The following is a 22,304-nucleotide window of genomic DNA, read 5'->3' on the forward strand; positions in this document are numbered from 1 at the left end:
TGGTTCTGTGATAGACCAGTGATCTGTCCAGGGTGTAGCACACCTGTTACCTGTTTACAACTGGAATCCAGCCTTTAATGAGGATATTTACCTCATAATGCACTTTCATCTCACACATTATTAATGCAGCAATAACAGCCACGGGATATAGTGGAAAGCTGTTACAAACATAAAAGTTTCCAAGATGGAGTCTTGTCTCTGAGTTTTAAATACATTTATAAAGGTTTTCCTGTGTATGGCCTCCACATGCCACCAGACGAGTCTCTGTAAGCTGTATTCTTTTAAGACATAGTCCCTCCTTGTGTGTTTTTTAGTGGCGGAGAGACATATTCGTTCAATATTTATCATAGGTAATTAGTTACACTGGGATTTGGTGGCTGCAAAATGTGCTTCACATCATTTTCGTGCTCACCTTACCACTCAGTGACCCCATATGGTTAATGGATGGAAGCATTGGCATCTCTGACATTAGGAGAGACGCATTTCATCATATGATATCAGTGATCATTCAGAATATGTATTGATGTGCAATGACCTTTCCTTCTAAAAAGACAAGTGGATCAAAGCCATAGAGACAAAAAGCCCCCACAGCATAGCAGAGGCACCATCTCAACTCACTGTAGAGGTCAAGGGTTCAGGTTTTAAAACGTGCTAAAGGCTTACAGTGTGTTAAACACAATTTATCGAGTTCATGTACTAAAGGGTTACCGACAAACAAGTTAGTTCCAGGAACACATCATTTGGCTTTGAATATGACCCCGTCATGCCCTGTTAAACTCTTAAAAGAGTACATATTTTAGCACCCATATCTGCGCTTACCAACTCAGCCAGCCGTTAATGATTATAATGATTTATATTGCTGTGGAGTAACGTAGAAGCACATCACCAGTTTGGCTCTCCTGCACTTCCACTCTATTGCCCTTGAGCCCTGCCGTGACTACATTATTTAGTCCAAACTGTTTTCCACTACAATCAAAACACTGTCACTTTAAATACCATCTGAACCTCTGTCACTGCCTTTGCACTCTGCAGGGGTCAGCGGTGCCACACGATCCAAGTGGATCTGTTGAGGGCATTTTCAAGTTTTATCATTCGCTCACACACCTCAGGGTTTGGGGACACGGGAGGTTGCCCCCACCCTCTCCCGGCCAGTCAGCCCCTCAAGGACAACGTCACCCAACAGAGGAGAAGCTTCAGAATTACAAACGATGCAGATTCAGGAGACACTGCTTCAAAAAGCCAATCAATACCTGCTAGGAAGAAATGCCGCACATCACAGGACGCATCAATCACGAGCACAGGTGTGCCTGTCAAAGTGGCAGATACCTTAATTAATAAATATCAACTGAGCCTTCTGTTATGAATTAATATTTCCCCATCCTGCCTGCATGTCAGGGAAACATGTTATGATTTGGGGAAGAAATCATTTCCGTCTCGAGTGTCGCTGTTCCAATAAGCGTTTATCACGTTGGTTGACTTGTAATTATTGTTAATGACACTGTGCGGATGACAAGCAGGAGCACTACAAGTTATTACTCGACCAGACGAGGCTGATGACAAGTTAAATAACATCATCCGCTGAATTAGATGATGCTGTTTAACCACAGGTCGAGGAAGAACAACAGAGAGCGCAGGCAGATAGAGCCGCGGCGTCATTATGATACACTGAACCGCACGCTGACAAGTCTCTTTATTAAATGAAGCAAGAAGAGCCAATCATTCAGCGTCCCTGTTGCTGGGGTGGAGTGGACACCGACGACAAGCTCCACAAATGAGCTGCGCTTTTTATGACTTCACAAGTAAGTACCGAGATAATGTGACACCTCTGCAGAGGATCAACACCAGAAACAGCTTACAGTTACATTCGAGGCGTTTAGCTGACGCTCTCACGCAGAGGGATTTAGCAGATGTTAAGGTTTCTGAGTTTAGCTCGAGGACACTTCGCGGGACTTTAGATGACGATAGACATGCTGGATGCGCCGTCAACCTATAAGTGAGGTTTTGGCTAAGGATGAAACCTTCTTAATGGCTGAAGGGTAGAGGAAAGCCTGTCCCCCCCCCCCTCCCCAAATATGTTCCTGTCTCGTGAAAACTGAGGCGAGTTTGTTCATAGTTTTTGGGAGGCCGGATTTACAGTGCTGTCATGAATGCACCACGTAGGTAAGCGTGGTGTCTTTTGAAGCAGGTGGAGGAGGATGCCTCGCGTGTCAACAAGAATACGTCGATCACCAAACTAAAACCAACTGCAATTTAGTATTTGCCCAGATGTCTAATGTATTAAAAGCTGCAAAAGTCACCATAACTATTGCCTTCACTGTACTGTGTGCACAATATATTTATTCATTCGTCATCAGTGACACTTTGATGGCAAACAAGCTAAACAATATACCTGCTTAAGATCAGTAGGTAAGAATCTGCATGGCTGAAATGTCATCTTAGTGACCTTTCCATTAATCTCAATAGATACTGCCTCACAGAGCTGCCAGCCTGGCTGTAAGACTCCATTTTAATTAACTTTTCTCTCCCCCCCCCAACTAAGGACTCGATGGAAAGCAGTATTGATACTAAGTGGTTTATCCTGTTGAAACAAGTAACTAGGAATCGAGTTTATAATCAGGTACAGCGAAGTGATGCCCAGAGGGCAGCAACGAGTATGTGCTTTGTATGATGTGGTCAGGTAGGTTCAATAAGATCATCGATTTCCTTTTGCCTCAGTGGTCACACGAAGAACTCCAATCCCTCTGCCCGAGTTCAGTAATTATTGACCAGGTCTTGAAAATGCTGCTCAGGAAAATGTTGCTCTGTTTCCATGATAAGATGGTAAATAAAAGGTCAATGGATGGATAAAGCTTTAAAAAAAAGCACCAAAAAAAGAAAAGGGGTTGGAATTGTTTTGGTTTTTTTTGTTGTTTTTTTTTTTTTTTTTTTTAAAAACGTGACAGTCATCTTAAAGGGAACTGATTACTCTCATTTCCAGTGTAGCTTTGCATGATTCACAGTTCAAAATAATCTTTCGGTATCTCATCTTGTGCCTTCGTGTAGTCCTTACTGCACTTACACTTCCTTTCATCTGATTGGACACATCTCCTAAACAGAAGGTCAGGCCAGCAGGTGAGTGGGGCTTTGTGCTTACAAGCACAGCTGCATGCCTGAGATGACCAAATTAGGGCCGTCTGCTCTCAATGACATCACACAGAGCCAGGGGTAGAAATAAAAAACTGAAACATATTGTTTAGAGCAGAATGAAGCCTGATCATCAACTTTAGCTCAGGGTAATATGAGCAGTCACCATTGCAACAACATGTATCAAAAGAATGGGCTACAAATTCATCCTTGAGGGTTACATGTGACCGTTGCTTAGGTTTGTTCATATTATTTCTATTTCTGCTTGGAAGGTTTTAATAAGAATATACACCAAACATACATATCGATATGTATATTTATAAGCATTGCTTCAGCCTGAACTTGTTAGGTCACTATTTGTTATGTAGATGTGGAAGTTCTAATGTTTTGCACAGTGTGTGTAATATGTGCTGGCTGATTGATATTAACATTTATTTATTCAGTGTGCGTGACAAGAAATAAGAAAAATCTTCTTTAACACTGTGGGATTATAAAATAAGTCCTTTTAAGACCCAACAATCAGAAACATAACTGATTTATCAACTTTTATTTTTTCCTGAATAAAATTCAAAACCACTGAACTTTTTCCCTTGTTGGTAATTTCTCTAATCAAATCGTTTGTTTTTTCTTTGGCAACACACATCATCAAATAAAGAATGTCACCCAGCACATATGACAGATTCTCAGTCTTGTCATTTGGCACACCTGCAGTGCTGCCCTGAAAACTCAACAAGCAAAATAATCTTTGCTACAAGCCCGATTTCACTTGTGGGACTTCTAAAAATAAACTCATGCTAATTGCAGTCATTGTAGAAGAAAGGCAGAGCATGGCGCGTTGTGTAATTTCACTTTAGAAAAAAACAAATGTCTACTTTTTGTGAGTGCGGTGAGAAAGAGGAGGGGGGTTGGGAGGGCAAGTCATGTAACTGGCATTTCATTTAACGCTCAGCTTTCACTGATATTTCTGTTGCAGTTCTGTTTACATGAAAAAATGTCGTTTTCCCACCACGTGCGCCAACACGAGGCGAACCCACTGATAATTGGTTCCACCTGCTTGATGTTTGAACTGCGGATGAAAAGCATGTGGCAAAAACAACTCAAAGTGCTGCGGAATTAGTTTGTACTTTCAAGCAGAGCTCCGTTTTCACATATTAATATTCTGCACAAAAACATTCTGTACAAAACCAATCATCTTTGTACAGTGAAACTGAAATTGCAATTTCCATCAAAAACAAAAGCTCGACTGCGATAACAGACGAAGGAGACGGAGAAGATGTTGAGATGCAAGAGTTTTTATTTAAATCAAAACCAAGTGTTCAAAGTTAATTCTGTGTCTGGGGTGGTTTTAGACATAAAAAAAATCAACAAATAAATTCAGAGGAAAAAAATAAAAAATGAAAATGAAGGCTGCTCCTGTGGGCATCATTAAGGTGGGTTTGCATCTCTGTTGCTCCTTCTGTGTCTCCTCTAGTTGTGGCCTTGGAGAGCCTCTGCCATGAACAGCTTCCCGAGGTTCTGCGAGGTGAATTCCTTCACATTCTGGCAGTAGTTGTTAATTTGCCCTGTTGGAGTGTAACCACATGCGTCCACACGCCCCCATACAAAAGACACAAACACGCGCCCACAGAAACGTACAGACAAACACGCACGCACACACATGTACACAGACGGTGCACGCAACCAGGCGGGGGTGGGAGAGAAAACAGCAGCACAGCAAAACAGTGAATTAGTGTGGAGTCGGAGTAAACGGAAGGATCAGAATGTTGTCGGGAGGCGGAGGAGAGCTGAACAGCGTGAGACGGCGGCGGGGAAAAGGGGCGGTCGAGATGGAGATTGAGTCAATAAACTTTAAATTAATGTAATTTCGAGATAATGGCGGAGATAATTACAAAACAGAACCTGAGCTCCTGTGAGGGGAGCAGAGGCGGCTGATGGAGTTTGGAGGGAGGGGTGAGGGGGGTGGAGAGGGAGCTCTACAGTGGTCGTGGACAGTCATGACTATACTCGGAGGATGCGTGAGTGTGTGTTTGCGTGCATACCTGCAATGAGCAGCGTGTCCATGCGTGGTGGCGGCTGGGGGGGCTTGAATAGTTTGCTGATGTCCTCCTCGGGCAGCGGGGGCTCCCCTCTGCTCTGGCGCTGGGCGTTCTCTTGCTGCCGCCTCTGGAGGTACTGTGGAGGAAGCGATGCAGAGACAGAGAGGCGTGGCATTAGTGACGGCAGACACAGGAGAGGAGAGGATGAAAATAAAAGATAGATTGAGAATGGAAAATGTGGGTTGGGAATTGGGGGGAGAAATCAAAAAAGTGGACAGAAAGGGCCGGAGATGACGAGGACAGGATGAGAACATAAAGAGAGGGGAAACTGAGAGAAAGAGGAGTGGGAGTAGCAAAAGTTAAAGAAAAAACAAGTGAAGTGAGAACAAGGAAAATGCAAAGTAACATGACAGAAATAAAAGAGGAGAGCACAAAGTAAAGAGAGACGATGCGAACAGTAAGAGGTGAGTGAGATGTAGAGAAACATAGTGATGAGAGATGAGATGTAAGAGACAGAGAGTAACAGAAGAGTTATAAGTGCTGACAGGGATGGAGTGATTTGTCGGGGGCTGACAGTCGGTAAATCAGTGAGGTGCTGGGTCTCTGGAGATCCTAAAAGCCTTGTTAATTTGGCAAGATGGAGGAGAGACAGACAGACAGACACACAGGTGGAAGAAGTGGTTGTGTCAAGGAAAGGAAAAAAAAAAGTGAGTGGGAGCAGTGCCTTCAAACACACATCCCACAACACACCTGTATGGTTGATTGAAGCTGAAAAAATTACTAAGATAAACAATATGAAAATGAAAAAATATAACTATTTGTTTAAATAAAACTTCTCTGCCACTGCACCGCAGCATGACTGTGTGTAATCAAAATGCTAATGCATAATTGTATGCAAATTCTAGAAACAACTCTTTTTTTCTTAGGCTCCAACTTACTCAATATTCAATATAGATATACAATGCCTTAAAAAAATAATTTTTCCTACAAAGAAAAAAGAGTGTGGCACAAAAACAAGCAACCATTGCTAAGTCAGCAAAATAGAAGCACCTTTGACTGCCATGCCCCCAACCACCCAGTTTTTCTGTACAAACTGCTCAATCTCTGTCAAGTTGTATGTGATGTGTGTGGGAACAGCCGTCCTACTACAAAGCCTGAACTGAAATGGGGTCTAGACTACTGTGAATCTTTGACTTCATGTTTGAGCTTGATGTCTTGGTAGAAAATAATCCTATCCCAGCAGTTCTTTTACAGCCTGCAGACAGATTTCTCTGAATTTTCTTTTTCCTATATTCATTTTACCCTCAACCTTCACAAGCTTTCCAAAGCACCACTACAGCAAAACTGCTGGAACCACTGTGCTCCCAGCTGGGGAACATGCCTTTCTGGCATTGTGCTGCTTTCCTGAGTAAAGCTTCATTATGACAGCCCAATATTTTAATTTTTGGTATAATCAAAGTAGAGGTCTGCACAGACACAGACAGGGTTCAAATTATACTTATTATAAACCACATTATGCTCTCAGTAGATCAGATGGCTTCTTTTCCTTCCATGGGTGCTGAGTTTGTAGTATGTCTGACAATGAATATCATGAGGTGAGCTCATTTCCAGAGCACACTGTTTGTGTGTGCAAAATATATGCTCTTAAACACAATTAAGGAATTGGTTTTTATTTACCCACAGAGATAGAATATAATAATTTAATATTTGAGCGTCTATAAAGAGTCTGGCAGGGTACAGAATATTTTACTGTTGGTCCATGTGGTGAAATGGGACTCTTAATTATGTCCACAAATTAATCTTTGAAGCATGTAAATGAATTTTGGATTGACCTTCAATGAATTTACAGTTGTTCTCCGGAGAATATTGTGGTATTTGGAGCTGCTTGTTAGCTGAGAATCGTCTTTCTGCTTGTGTCAGTGCTCTCGTTCTCTTCAGCTTAGGCCTAATTATCTTCTCGTCCCCGTCAGCTAAGGTCCATCTTTGTTTTTTTTTTTAAAAATATATATAAAAATAAATAAATTATTCCAGCATGCTTTTACATGCTCTGCATTTCCAGTGGGCTCCATCAACCTCCACATCTCATTACTGATGCTTCACCGTGCACTTTATCTGGTCTCATCTGACTTTCGCCAACCTAACCGAGGTCAAAGGTCATTTTTACCGAAGACGCCCCCCTAAGCCCCAATGGGCTTCATTTTCATTTTGAGCATATTTTGCTTCCAAATGCAGTCTCTCTTAAATTTAGCTGAATGTGTTTACTTTCTGTTAAATATTTACAAAATCATTACATGGCTATAACATAACGTTAAACCTTTTAATTGGAGCCCTTTCGTTTCTATCGTTAACCATAAATGACAATTCCTCCGTTCATAAGATTACCACACTGCACCATACCTAACCTCCTTTAAAAGTGCGCCTTGCTTTCAACAGATGCGGGGAAAAAAGAGAAAATGAATGAACTGAAAGAAGTGAGATGTACATTTCCTGTTACAAAGACTAACTTGGCTGCAGACTGTTCCTGGCAACCTGATATTTACTAAATTCAGAGGGCTATAAATGAAAAATGGAGCCCTCTCAGCAGAACGCCGTTTTGCAACTTTCTATGATGATTAATAAGGTTCCATTTGTCCGGGAAGCAGCAGGGTCAATAGCACGAGATTACATGGAGCAAATACTGCAGATGTCTGAAAGGTTTTAACAGAGGCGCGCTTTCTTCTTCTCTGTGCGTTATTTGTTCATTGTCGAGATTCGTGTGAAACATGAAAAAAGGTGACACCATTAAAGGCCCCATCTGTGTGATATTGTGTTTGACAAGAGTCTGGGTATAGGGTTGTACAGGGCTTCGGGGAGCTGGAGATGATGGGGAGGTCAGTATGGGGAGGATGATGGATCATAATGGCTGCAGTGTGGGTGAATAGCCCGGGAATACGTGGGGATAAATCTAGGAGTGCGTTTTCGTTGTGTGCGTACTGAGGACGAGCTGTGGTCACCGATGCACGATTGTTGTGAGGTCTGCCTAATGACTGTGAACTTGGCTCTGGCTTTTTCTTCTGTCGGCCAAGATGCTGATGAGTCAGCCCCGATCGCCATTAATACCTCAGACATTTTCTCATTTCCACTTGCTGAAAATAATGACAAAATAGCGCGGCGGTTTTACCGTGGGTGTACGTTTGTGCGCACATTAGTGAGTCACCTGTGCCTCCGCTCTTCCACTTTCCCAAGCAGCGCGCCCGTGAGAGTCGCTGACTGTTAGCAATAGCATGTTTTGCCGGATGTTTATGATGCATCTGGCCGAGGTTGTAGCTGCAGATGGTATGAGGCTCACTCTGTGTGTGTCTGTGTGCAAGTGCGTTTAGTTCTGGTTTGCTTCGTGCCTCCAGTTTGTGCTTGGAGGTGGTGTGTGCATCTGTGAGCCTTTACACACACAGTACATTTGTCACAGTGCGCTTGTGTTTTGCAAAACGCTTTTAAATGAAGTCTGAGTTTGTGATGTGTCTCGCTGTTACAGACAACAAATATAAACAGAGGATTTTCACTTCAGATGAAAGGCTCAGTTTACTAATGCCAGCTTTCGGTTTATATGTATCAGCTTTCCATAACCTCTGAACCTGCTCTTCTTAAGTACCTAAAGAGAAATATTGCTGTGAATGTATTACAGTGAGTAAGGACATTACGTCTTCCTTGACAGTAGGAGGATGAGGATGATGGTGCCTGAAATTGAATATCTGCTGATCTACAGTGGGTAACTGAACTGAGATGACTGATGATAACACTATGACAGATATTGCAAAATTAACATTAGTCATTCTCTAATTGGTGCAAACTCAAGACAAGAGAAATCACTTTCAAACTGATCTCGGTGCCTTTGCTTGAATTTACTTGTGACACAAGTTTCATCTTTTATTCTTCATCTTTTTGTCCCCCTGCTTTCTTTGTCTGAACCTCTACAATGACAACTGCGTCACGTGCATGTGAATCTGCTGTGTTTTTCACACAGGGATGAAAGTCAGCGTGAACATGACTCAAAATCATACTCAGCAACACAACTGAGCCTTATCAGATCCAACCGGAAGGTAACAGATCCTGCACTTTCAATCAAAATTATTTTGAGCCGACTTAACATGAATATGGTAGCGTTTCCTGCTTGATCCCTCCTCAGAATCTAGGACACTTATTTAACATTTTTACATTGTAATTCCTGCTTTGACTCCTCAGTATGTACATGCATAAGCCTGCAGGACCATATTCCTACATGTGCGTGTGTGGGTGTGTGTTTGATACCTGGTGCTTCTGCTGCTTGCCTGCTGTGATTATAGCTGCAATTGGTTGTGCCCATGTCTGACAGAAATCTACCTGCTGTTTTCCTGCTGAGACTGTGGCTGTAGGTGCATCTGTTTCTGTGTGTGTGTGTGTGTGTGTGTGTGTGTGTGTGTGTGTGTGTGTGTGTGTGTGTGTGTGTGTGTGTGTGTCACGGTGCATTCAAGAGTTACCTGGTGCTTCTGCTGCTGCTGCTTGCTCAGGTTGCGGCTGTAGGTGTTATATTTGACAATGTCTTGGCTCATGTCATCCACTCTGTCCATCAGGAGCTGAAGGCTCTTCTCCAAGTGGTTGCTGGAACAAAATTGACAGCGTGTCACTCAAACAGGTTTTTGTACTGTCAACAGCACTTGTGAACCTCAGTGAAATGTTTTTACCTTTTTACAAAAAACTCTCTTTAAATTAACAGCTCACACTAATCCATATTTAATTTCAATGTGACTTTCCAGTTGTTCTCTTGAACATGCAACAGATTGCCTAAATATCCGGCTCTTACTCACACAGTCAATGGCACTGGCGTGTTTAACTGGCTTGGTTGGTGTGAAGAATCACAGGTCTGACAAACTGCAAGTACGGCTCTTCACTAAGTTTACATATATCTCACACATAATAGGCTCCTCATTGTTGCTGCTCCTTCTAAATGTAATGTGATATGCAACATTGCCTTTATTGTTATGAGCTGTACAGATATGCTAGAGAATTTAGCTCCTGCTCCCTACCAGCTTTGTGTTTGACACCTGCTCATTGCAAGAAGAACACTTCAAATAAGACAGTGCCACTGACAAAACTATCAAGTTGGACTAAGTTATGACTGACTGGGTGAAAGACTTGTTGCTTCATTTGGCCTTAGGAGGAATTTGCTGTTCCAGTGTCTTGCTCCGGTACACTTTGACAGGTGGAGCCAAGGAAATGTTCCCCTGTGGATGACCTGAGCAGCCTCCTGAGCTGAGATCCAATGCAATTCAATTCAATTTATAAAGTGCCAAATCAAAACAGCAGTTACCTTGAGGCGCTTCATATTGTAAAGTAAAGACCTATGAGCAGGCATGTAGCAGCAGTGGGAAGGAAAAACTCCCTTTTAACAGGAAGAAACCTTTGACAGAACCAGGTTAAGGGAGAGGCAGGCATCTGCTGTGATTGGTTGGAGGTGAGGAGAGGAAGACAGGACAAAAGACACACTGTGGAAGAGACGCAGAGCTTAACTAATGATTAAATGCAAAGTGATTTATAAACACAGAGTGAAAAAAGGTAGGCGAAGAAGTAACACTCATTGTATCACTGGAAGCCCCCAGCAGCCTAGGCCTCTTGCAGCATAACTACAGGAGAATTCAGGGTTACCTGATCCAGCACCAATTATAAGCTTTTCTTTTTTTAAAGATCCCTCCTCTTTTATGCCTAAAGCTTTGCCAACAGAGCGTCTTCTACAGATCACATGTTGACACAAGGTATTTATTTGGTTGATTCACAACTCTTCCAAATCAACTAAAATGGTATAAAAAATAAATAAATAAAAAGACAACTATTCCCATCAAGAATTGACCACTATGAATCTAAAACTTTCCAAGCTTTGAGAAGTCAAGGTCTTTGAATCCATCCCGACTTAATCTTTGAATTCACCTCTTACCAAATTTGTTGCTCTTGAGACCCATGACCTGAAAGTCACCTGTGATCCCAGGTTGGACAGTACTTGGTACAGGTCCTGGGGACCTTACTTCATGCCCCTCTCCTACACATTTCTGTGATGTCGTCACATCCTTCATGTTTTTCCAATGCTGCCATGCTGACAAGACTCAAAACAGAGCGCCACCAGCATTTCACTTCCCTCTCGTCCCATGAGCTCCATTTTTAACAGGATGTCTCGCTACCGCCTTAAGTTCAACCTTCACAAGACTGCAGAGCTCTACTTCAAGTTGTATCCCTCTTGTACTTCCCTCTGTGGAGTTGTATTGTTTCATTTATGAATGTTTGGGTGCTACATAATGCAGTATGTACTGTGGGAAAACAGATTCTTAGTGTTTATTTAAATGACAGCTATACCCGTAAGAACTGCCAAAACCGTGTATGTTTTGGCAGTGTGCATACTTGTGCTGATGTAACTGTTGTGCGTTTGTATAAATATGTTAGTGTGTGGGAAGACTGGAGCGTGTTTTGTATGGTTTTAGTTACATTCCTCTCTGCTCTGAGTTTTATTAACAATTTCTAAAGGAATCAATATTTGTCTCTCAGCCCGTCACAATCTGTTTATTTTGTTGAAAGCTACGAAAAAGAGATTACTGACTCAACTTAAATTTGAGCCTAAACCCACTTAAACTCACTATATCTGCACTGACACCACAGAAACAATCTCCACTGTAACCATAATTGACCTGAGCCACATACATTTCCCATAACAATTTGTGCATATTTATTTCATATTCAATTCTTCAGCTTTCTGTAGTTCAAATGAAACCCACTCAGTCATGTCGGAGTATTCTGATCCCTTTACTTGTGCAGTTTATAAAATACCCGGTGTTTTCTTTTAGACTTGTTTGGAGTCCTGCCCAGTTATTTCAGATTTTGACTTTTCAGGTCAGAGAATCCTTTTCTTCAACTTCTCAGAGTTCTTTAAATGCAGTTTGACCAACTCCAACAAGGCTGTCTTGTGCCTTTTACTCAGTTGGTCTCCATCTACCTACTCTAGCACAGAGGTCTAAATTGAGGGTTGCTGAATGGGCTGTCCTTTTAGCAGGCTTTCGAATTTTGCCAAAGGATTTCTAAACTAGCTGTTGTGACTGCTGGGTTTTGGTCACCCCTATGACCAAGGACTGGCTGACTCGGTAACTCAGTTTGAAACCACCAGGTGATATTAGGAGTACTGGTGGATTCACAATTACAGAGGTCACTGTGCTCTAAGCAACACTTAAAGATTTAGAAATGGTTTTGTACTGTTGCCTTGATCCGTGTCTGGTTGGGCATCTGCAGAGAGTTAGACTTAATGGCTTGTCATGACACGTACTGTGAATTGTGACTCTCTTAATACAGAGATGTTTTTATGGCAGCCCCCCGTCTGCAATACAACGCCGCCATTTTTGGTGAGCACATAAAAACCCCTCGAACCATTTGCAGAAGCTAAGGCCTCTTGATGGCTTTAGTAAAGGGATCATCACATAACATCTCCCCAATCGAGGCTTCGCTCCAATGGATTCCGGTACATTTTCATAATAGATTTTTTTTTATTTTACTGACTGTCCTTAAAGCAAGTCTGGTTCTGGCCTCAAAGTACATTTTATATCATATGTTGACCTGAATTTGCAGTCCTAGATACCTTTCGTTGTTCCAAAAGTTAACACGTTATTCTAAAGGTTACCGTGCTTGCGCCAGGCCCTCTTGGTCGTGACCTGCCTGAGGAGACATGGTTTGCAAAATCCATAATAATCTCCTCACTTCTTAAAAACATATTTATAAACTTGCATTTATGTGATGTCGTTAGGTGATGTCTTTCACAGTCTATTACTGGCTACCACCTTGTTTTATTTAACCATTTGTGTTTCCTTTGACTTTAATCTTTCGCTTGTATTTATCATTTATTCTCATCATCTGTTATGCATTTTGCATCTTTATTCTTGCGATTTTAATTCTAGCAAATCTTTAACTTAATTGCATCCATTTCTTCTGGCTCTAATGTTTGGCCGTCTGATTTTACCTTCTGAGTATTATTTGGTTTGTTTGCCAAAGCACTTTGTAAACTCTGTTTTTAAAGAGGGGCTATAATTTGTATGGCTTACATAAAGCAATAAATGTGCATAAAGTGGTTTTGAATTTTTGTCTGGAGTAATTGCATAATGAGGAAAAAAGTTTCTCCTGTCACGGCGCTGCTTTGCCTAGAAACTCTGCAAGCAACAGATGACATAAAATTACAGTCCAACACTAAAAATACTGTAGTTCTCATGTTTGAACATTTAAAGTTTTACTGCTGCATTCAAGCTGTTTTCAGGTTTTATATTAAAGTATGAGCAACATACAGAACAATATATCAGGTCTGCGGCTACAGTGCACACCAGAACAGAAACTACAGGACAATAAGTATTTGCATAAAGTTAAGCAGTAATACATTTTGGAAATTTATGCACATTCTAAAGACTCATCGTGATCATCTTGGTTTAACATTGCCTTCCATTAACTGCAAACACCTTAATTATATTTACATGAAAATATGCACACACTGAGAGAAAATTAATGCAACTAACCACAGGCATGCCGATAATTATATGAACAGTGCTGACAATGATTTATAGTGCTATTCTCACATGCCTTAACTATCAGTGACACTATCCTGTTGCATCTGCATGAGGCGTGTGTTAATATAAGTGATTAAATAATCTACTTAAATGCTTTATTCAGAATTTTATTCAGAAAAAGCTGAACAGGTTTCAGAAAGATTAAACTACTTAAAGTCATCATGCAAAACATGTACAATTTCCACTAACTTCAAAGTCATTTCCATAATCTGGACTGCCTGAACCATTTCCAGTACAGTAGCGTTTGCCTGTGAGGACTGTTGCGTGATCAGTTTGTCAACCCTCCATTGTAAACATGCAAACCGATGGCCCAGGACCAACTCTCAGCATAACACTTCCCTACTGTGTCCCTCTGACTGTGTCAGAATTGATTCTCGCTGACGAGAGCCCATTTAAAACTATTTCATCAAGCAATATGGTGGCTAATTTGTGTGGTGCGCATGAATAATATATGCGAAAGTATCCATCTAGGATCCTTCAAAACATCTGCCGTTTATGTAAGTGTCAAATGCCTGAGCTGGACTGAGTGTGTGTTTGTGAGCTTTACTGTGTGCCTGTGGTGAGTAAGAGTGACTTGCAATTTAGTGGGATTTTTTTATCAGTTTGTATGTCTTTTGTCCCTGATTGTAAATTTGTAGGATTTTTGGAGAGCTTATGTAACAAATGAAAAAACGAGAAACTGACAAGTAAAAATTAAAAGGACTATTTTATCAAAGACTAAAAAAAACTTCACTCCCAGTCCACAGACTTCCTTTACTGAGCTTTGAGCTTCCAAATGCAACAGTGTCTCGTGTGTCTGATAACTAGTTTAGTGCACTGGAGCATGTTCAGTTTGTTATTCTGTTTTCAAAACCCTGACCATACAAAAAAAACGCATAACTGCTCCGTGTCTCCTCCAAACACTCGAAAACTGAATGTTACCAGTTACAGAGAGTTGCTACAACTGCACGCTGAATAATGTATCCCACACTCCACGGCGTCTGGCCATAAACTCCACAGGGTTAAATTATTCAGAGGCATCAGCAAGCTTTGCAATCAATACTGAATTAGAAATCAAAGTCTATCTAGGGATTTCACACCATCACCGATTCTGTCAAGTTCAGTGGAAGCCCGTACAGTGTACAGTAGGAGTGTCTGTGTCTACAGGGTTATATTCGCCCAGGACAAAAGAGGACAAACCTGCATTGTTGTGTGAGCAAAAGTTGGCTGACATTCACTAAAACTGAAAGTTCAGAGGGGAGTTGTTTAACAAAGCTGCCAAGGAAATGACTTCCACTCTTAGAATGAGCGTTTTATTCTGATGGAGTCTTTTTAACTGATGGACTCGAGCACAATGTGGATTGCTGGCTTGCGCCGCCAGCGGAATAATTTGTTTTAAAGAGGACTCGAAATAAATCTAAAAAGATTTTTCCCAACGTACGTGTACAGCATTGTCTCAGTTATACAAAAAAAAAGAAAAAGATGAATGTTAGCTTTGGCACAAATTTTAAAACCTTATGTGACTGAATACCCTTCTCCATCCCTCACTGCTTCCTGACCATTATCATTATTTCAGTTCCGTCTACTTTTGAGAGAAGGATCTATTATTGGCTTTTGTTCAAAAATACCTCTTCTTAAAGTCCATCTCGATGGATCAAGTTTGTGTGTCAAGGGTCATATTTTTCTGCAGATCATTTCATTCACACAGACACTTCTGTCAACACCTGCCTCATGACCCTATTTCTAGTTATTTCTCTTCACCTGCATCAGCAGCTATAGCACACAAAGCCTTAAAAGTTCTTCCCCCCCCCACTCACTGAAAACTTATCAGGGTAATTTAATATCAGAGAAAATATGTTTACATATTTTTCACCTGTCCAACAGTAAAAGAGTCCAGGCAGGAGGCCAAATACACTAATCAGACAGATACTGGGGGTAATGAACTAAATGGGAAATTTACACATGAGTGAAGACCTTGTAAAAGGCCCAAAATGTAGTTTAGTTTTAATAACATTGCAAACATGGGTATTTCAAGAGGGTTGTGGGGGTTGAAAGGCTACATAGATGAATTTACATTCATGCAATCCATCACCACGATCAACATCATCATCTGTGGTAAGAAGAACCCTGTTTGCTGGAGTGAAACTGCACTCTCTCAGCGTTAGACATAGATGACATTGACAAATGGGACCGCAGATTGGAAAATGAGACAAAAGGAAAAACATTAAATAAAACCCATTATCGTTTACTTTTTCTTCTTTTTTTCCCCCTCTTTTTTTTGAAGGGGTGGAAATGAGGAGAAAAGGGTGGGGCTGTCAGCAGAAGATGTAGAGAGATGGAGCGCTACAATCCAATACGAGGGCAGAGCTGTGCAGCAATCTGACAACTTCGGGGAAACAATTTCATCTTGCCAGACATCCCATCGGCGGTTGTGTCGAAAAACCTACGGGGGAGGGCCATTCTGCTTCTGCTCCGTTTCGGGCGATATCAAAAGCTATGCTTCAACTTCAGAGTAATCACTTGGAAAATGGAACAATATGCAAGAATAGTGAGCCATTCTCCTTCACTCTATTTAGTAATTTGGAAGAAAATTGCTGGGGTTTCTCCCTGCCTCTGTTGGGCATGCTCATGGAACCTACATGTCTGCCTACATGAGGCCTCATTTAAGTCATGCCATACTTGCGTTTAAGGACATAGTTGAGGAGAATAACAACAACTCCCGATGTGCCTCGCCGCAGTGTGCAAGTGAGCACAGTGTTTTGCGCGCTGCCAGTGTGTAAATCAGCACTTTGAGTCGTTATTGTGCTAATTTCTCACACCTGCCCCTGGGAAGCTTTTTGATTAGCAGCTTCACAGCTGTTGCTCCACTTGCAGCGATTTATCTCCATAAATGATTGCTGATAAATTCTCCTGAGACTGATGCTGAGTGCCTCTGAGATATAAATGCGAGACTTAAAGAGCCAGGCTGTGAGTTGATATGGTGGGGTGATATTTGTTCATATTGTGCTCATTAGTGATGGTAGGCAAAGTTTGATGGCAGGTCCTGCTTTTGAAGACATTTTGGAATAAATAGGCTGTGACATTTAAAATGTGGCATTTACCGGACCAAGTTTTAGAGTGGATCTCTCAATCAAACATCTGATTCCATCCTAAAGGATACAGGATTGGGAAATCGGATAAGTGGTCAAACGTGCCCTGGAATGCATTTGTGGGCAGTGACTGGAACAATTTACAAAATCTCCCCCCAAAATGTAGCACCTACTATCTAGTACGATCCAGTTATTTTAGAATAAAGTTTAAAGGAATTGGTTTGATTTCTTGTTCCTTCTTTTTTTTTTTAATATATATTCTTCATACCAAATAACATAAAAAGAAGAAAATAATCCTATTTAAAAGTCCTCTCTCATAACTTTTGCCAGCACAACATAAAACCCCATTATTTCCAAAAGGCTATTAAGGGTGGAAAGGGACACAGTTGTTTATGCTATTAAGGCTGTTGGTGTAGTTTGTCTTCCAGCTTACAACCCCAATTTCAAAAAAAGTTGGGACACAGTGTGAAATGTAAATAAAACACAAATGCAATGTTTAAACTGAGAAAACATACTTTTTTTCTGAAAAATAAATACATAAATAAGGCCATTTTGGATTTAACAGCAGCAACACATCCCAAAAAAGCTGGGACAGGGCCATGTTTACCAGTGTGTAACACCCACTTTTCTTTCAACAACAGTCTGGGAACTGAGGAGACCAGCTGCTGGACTTTTAGCAGAGGAATATTGTCCCATTCTTGTCTGTCTGATTATTCTTGCTCTAGCAGCTCAACAGTCCTTGGCCTTATTTGCCATGTTGCTCATTTCTTAATGTGCCAAATGTTTTCAGATGGTGAAAGGTCTGGATTGCAGCCAGGCCACATTAGCATCTGGACTCTTTTACTATGAAGCCATGCTGTTATCATAGCTTCAGTGTGCAGTCAAGCATGTTCTTGGTGAAATATGCAGGACCTTCCCTACAAACTTGATGGGAGCATATGTTGCTCTAAAACCTGTATACACCTTTAAGCACGGATGGTGCTGAGCTGCCAATTTCACAGGCACGATAAACTGAGTGCTGATAAAAAGCTGGACGGTCCCTCTGCTCTTCAGTGCAGAGGGCGAAGCATGTTTACAAAATAAATTTGAAATTTTGATTTGTCCAGGTCCATTTTAAATAGGTTTGGGTCAGAGAAGAAGGCAGTGGTTCTAGACCATGATCATATATGGCTTCATCTTTGGATCATTGAGACTGAACTTGAGTGATTTCTGGGAGTGCTTCTAAGCCTATGTGATGATTTCCATGACAAAATCCCACCTGTTTTTAAATGCAGTGTTGCCCAAAGACTTGAAGCTCATGAGCATCCAACACTTCCATCCCTGTCCCTTGCACACAGACTTGTCCAGATTCTTTGAATCATTTGGTGAGATTATATACTGAAGAGGGTGAGCTATTCAAAGTTTTCAAACTTTTACATTGAGGGACATTATTGTGAAATTGTTCCACGTGTTTATAGATGCAGTTTGGTATACATCTTTACTTCTGTGAAACTCTAACAAGCTCTTTTGTTTATGTCCAGTCGTGTTACCTGAAATTGTGTTACTACCCAAAATTTGCAGTTCATTCCTTTATGCTTTTATTTACATTTTTCCCAACTTCCCAACATTTGGAATAGGGACTGTAGACACTGTGCACCCACTTCAATGTATCTGACCCTTTCCTCATGAATGAATCATCTGCATGTTCAACCATGTCAGAGCTATCTGACCTAAACACTGCAATGCAATAATAAAAATGTAATAATATTGATATGTATAATATCAATAACACATAAATCTATATTATTATACCAAGTAAAGTTTCTCAACTAGTACTAAACCCAAGTATAGGAGATGGAAGTGGATGTAAGGAGATCCGGTGTGGTGGCCGTGGGGATGGTACGCAGAAGGCAGAATGCATCAATAAACTTATTCTTTCATTCAATCTAGCAGCTTTTGGAACAGTTGAGAAGACACAGATTAATGCCCAAGAGTTCGCTAATGTCAAATCAATTTTAATTTAGAAGTAGCCTTAAGTCATGTCTGTTGAAGCAGCCTGCAAGCTTAAAGAGATACTCTCAATATGGCTTCAAAGCTTGTAAGATGATTTTAAGAACTGCCTGCATTCTTTAGTAGATAAGTACTCAGTGTACTATGGTGACTATGTACAAAGAAATCAAACTAAGGTGACACTTTGCTCAGAGCTGGATTGTATGGGCTGAAAGAATTTCCATCAATAACCACTTTTCCTCTGTTTGACTGTAGATTTTACACAAAGCCTGAAAAGAGATGGTACGAATTTCAGATGACCTTATTGAGCCATTAAGGTGAAATATTGAAAAACGTCCTGCAGTTATGATGTCCCACAGATCTTTTCATTTGCATTGTAAGATTAGTTATTTGTCGGCTTTGCAAACAGGAGCCTTGAAACTTGAAAAGAAACCATAACACAGGTTTTTAAATCTGGGAATTTAAAAATGTCTATATACAACATCAGGAAGAAAACCAAAGCACTCACACTGCAATGCGGGCATGAGAATAGATAATAAAAGTAAAGCCGTACTAAAGGTTAGGAAACATATGTTGATAACCCTTCAAAAAACATCCAGAAAAACTTCCCCTCTTGAGAAAAACGTGTAGTCCACCAATATCTTATTTGCCTTTTTACAACCGAGGTGTCTGGCCTTGGGCCCTTGTGGTAAATGGCTGCATGAGCTCATGTCTGACCTGCTTGAGAGGTTTAGCAGTTCGTGCTTGTCGGCGACCGTGGACTTGTCCTCCAGCTCCCACATTAGTACACTGATAAGATGGGAGTTTTTGATGACGATGGGCACCTCCTCAAACATTTGTTCAAAGCCAATGTTGGCCTTCTTCAAGCTAAAGAGAGACAGAGAAAGAGAAGAAAAGAGGGAGGGGAGACAGGAGGTAAAGGTGAAATCACATTTCTCATAAACACTTCACATTTCTCGTGTGGATTTCGACCATCTTTCTACTTTAAACTCACTCGAAGTGTGATGGACTCAATGATGTGGCTGAAAATTAATGATAATACCCCTGATGCCAAAAAAAGTGGTGGGGGTTTAAACATCTCATATGATTTCTAAGGGAACCCTCATGGACTTCAGTGCCTGGCCCTGTGTGATAACCACTGTTCTTTTTGTTGTGCTGAATCACAGTCACAGGTTTATACTAACTAGAGGAATTTTTTTTTCTATTAGAAACATTAAGTTGTTTTAAAGGGACAGCTACCTTGACACAAACGAGAGTGAATCAGAGTGGAAAATAAACAACTGTTAGACCCTGAAAGAAAGAAAAAAACAAACCTGGTCTTAGCTGATCTATAGCAATTGTGAATACATTTTTAAGTGAACAGACGGTGGTTTGGGGTTAATAGTTGTTCTGCTGGGACTCATTTGCATTCAAGTGTTGAAATCAGTTTTTCTAGTCTGTTCCTCTGCTACTGCTTCTGGCTTCTTTCCAAATTTTAGTGTTCGTTAGCATGCGTTTCTCCTTATTAAAACAAAAGCTGCATTTCGGTATTGTACAATATTGAAAAATATTATAATGCATGTTACACGCTGACATGTGAAAATGCTGTCATTGATTCAGCAGTTCATATTGCCTCCCAATAGCAATGTTAGCCACAGTAACCAGTATGAACTTTGCGGGAGGGCTATTATGCCAAGCACACAAGGCACTGACTAATTCCTGATCAACTCCTCGGGAGCTGAAAGCCGCACCTCTCTCTCCCTCTTTCTAACAGGGGTCTGTTAACACAAAATGGAACTTCAATCTTTGCTTAATGTCTCACATAAATCTAATAACCCTGACTGACTGCCTCGGCTCAGCCTGTCACTCGCACACAGTGGACGGGCTACAAACTAATGTCTGTATGTGTCTAATGTTGCCTTGTTAGATGCATTGTGCTTGTTATGAGATCAATACACTCACTGCATTAATCTGCCGTGTGCAATGTACCAGAAACAGAGATGTTTGGGCTGTATAATTCGTGTCTGTGTGATAAATAGGGTTGTGGAGCATCACTGATTTTAAGTTATTTTGAAAGACATTGTTTTATATTCTAAGTAGAGCAGCACCTCAGGCAAACTTTAAGAGGGGACTCGGAGGCAAAAGCAAGAGGACAATGGTGCCTCGGGCTCCGAATCAGTATGGGTAACAGCAGTCTATAAGGAAATCCATAATGATATAAACACTGTTTGCTAAAGATTTGGCACAATTATCAATCTAAGTGCTTTAAAACATTTCCTGCATTCGATGACCTTTTCAAATGCCGCCAGAGTGATATAAAAAGGTGGCTATGAGGAAACAGAAGGACAGCACATTCTAGGCAGGACAAATTGTTCAACCATACTAGACTCTGGCACACTTAATGCCACGCTCTTTACAAGTCGGGCCCCGCTGGACAAAGCCAAAAGGTTGACTCCACAGGCAGACTAATTTGAAGCTTCAGATTTCGCGTTGAAGTGGACGCTATTGACCACTGCCTTCATAGCCCGACAGACTTGGAGGGCAGTTCAAAGGGATGAGCCTATTCAACAGTCATCTATCCTTGCCTTTCATTTCAAAAAAAGGTGCACAATATATGCAAGCTTATGTAACATCAAATACAGCAACATGAAAGAGGCTGATTTTTTACTGCACATTGTAGCAGAGGGGAAAAATGAAACACTTTTGAAGTTTTGCATCTTTGGAGGGGGGGGGGGGGGGGGATGTTATTGATATTCAGATTTCTAGTCTATTTTGGAAATAATAGGATAGAGACAAGATTGTCGTAATGTGGCGATATTGTCCTTTCCTGCCCTGAGCTGCCCTCTTTCAATCACGGACTTATTGGGAACACTGATAGCTACAGATTGGGGCTATAATAAATCATAGGAACTAATGAAAAGCTGCAAAAATGAGAAGGATCCTGACTCTGGGCCAAACACAGTGGGTCAATAACAGAGTGGCTGGCAGACACACACAGGTGGCGAAATACAGAGGAAATTGGGAGACAGGGAAATGAAATGATGCAGTTAAATTGCCGTACTGCCTGCAAATACGCTTGCTTTTAGTGGATTTCAAAGTGTATATCTAAAGATTTTTAACGGACAGCCTGCGGTGTTTCTCCACTGGGCCGTTACGCTCGCATTTGTCCGAGCGTTTGCGTCCTCGTGCGTGCGTTTATGCATGTTGGAGCTGGTGCGCCGGGACAACCCTGAACTGCCAGAAAAATAGTCCCCCTCATTACGGACGTTTTTAGCAGCAATTTAAAAGCAATTACGATAAGCCTTGGGGTCAGAAAAAGTGTAAACATGGTACATTTGTTTGACGGGCAAGGGCGAGATGATAAATCATCATCATCAGCATCCATCTCCAACTGCTACTAAATGCCTCCCCTGTGGATGCAAAGGCCATATTTGCATCCATTGAATAAACAGAATTAGAACTGTGAAATAAACACTAATAATAATAATAATAATAATAATAATAATAATAAT

General features: G+C 41.1%; 1 protein-coding gene across 1 annotated transcript in view; it reads right to left on the reverse strand.

Annotated features, from left to right (window-relative positions):
- Positions 1–4,399: 4,399 nt before the first annotated feature.
- The window catches only part of LOC134636340 (eukaryotic translation initiation factor 3 subunit H), a 56,699-nt gene continuing 38,794 nt past the window's right edge, over positions 4,400–22,304 (reverse strand). Inside the window, exons 5-8 of the mRNA XM_063486280.1 lie at positions 19,531–19,680; positions 9,653–9,773; positions 5,163–5,295; positions 4,400–4,685 (exon numbers count right to left, since the gene is read on the reverse strand). Coding sequence (XP_063342350.1) covers positions 4,591–4,685; positions 5,163–5,295; positions 9,653–9,773; positions 19,531–19,680 — 499 coding nt within the window. The 3' untranslated portion in view covers positions 4,400–4,590. The remainder of the gene's footprint in view (positions 4,686–5,162; positions 5,296–9,652; positions 9,774–19,530; positions 19,681–22,304) is intronic.

Source organism: Pelmatolapia mariae, linkage group LG10_11, assembly GCF_036321145.2.
Source record: "Pelmatolapia mariae isolate MD_Pm_ZW linkage group LG10_11, Pm_UMD_F_2, whole genome shotgun sequence".
Lineage (NCBI taxonomy): Eukaryota > Metazoa > Chordata > Actinopteri > Cichliformes > Cichlidae > Pelmatolapia > Pelmatolapia mariae.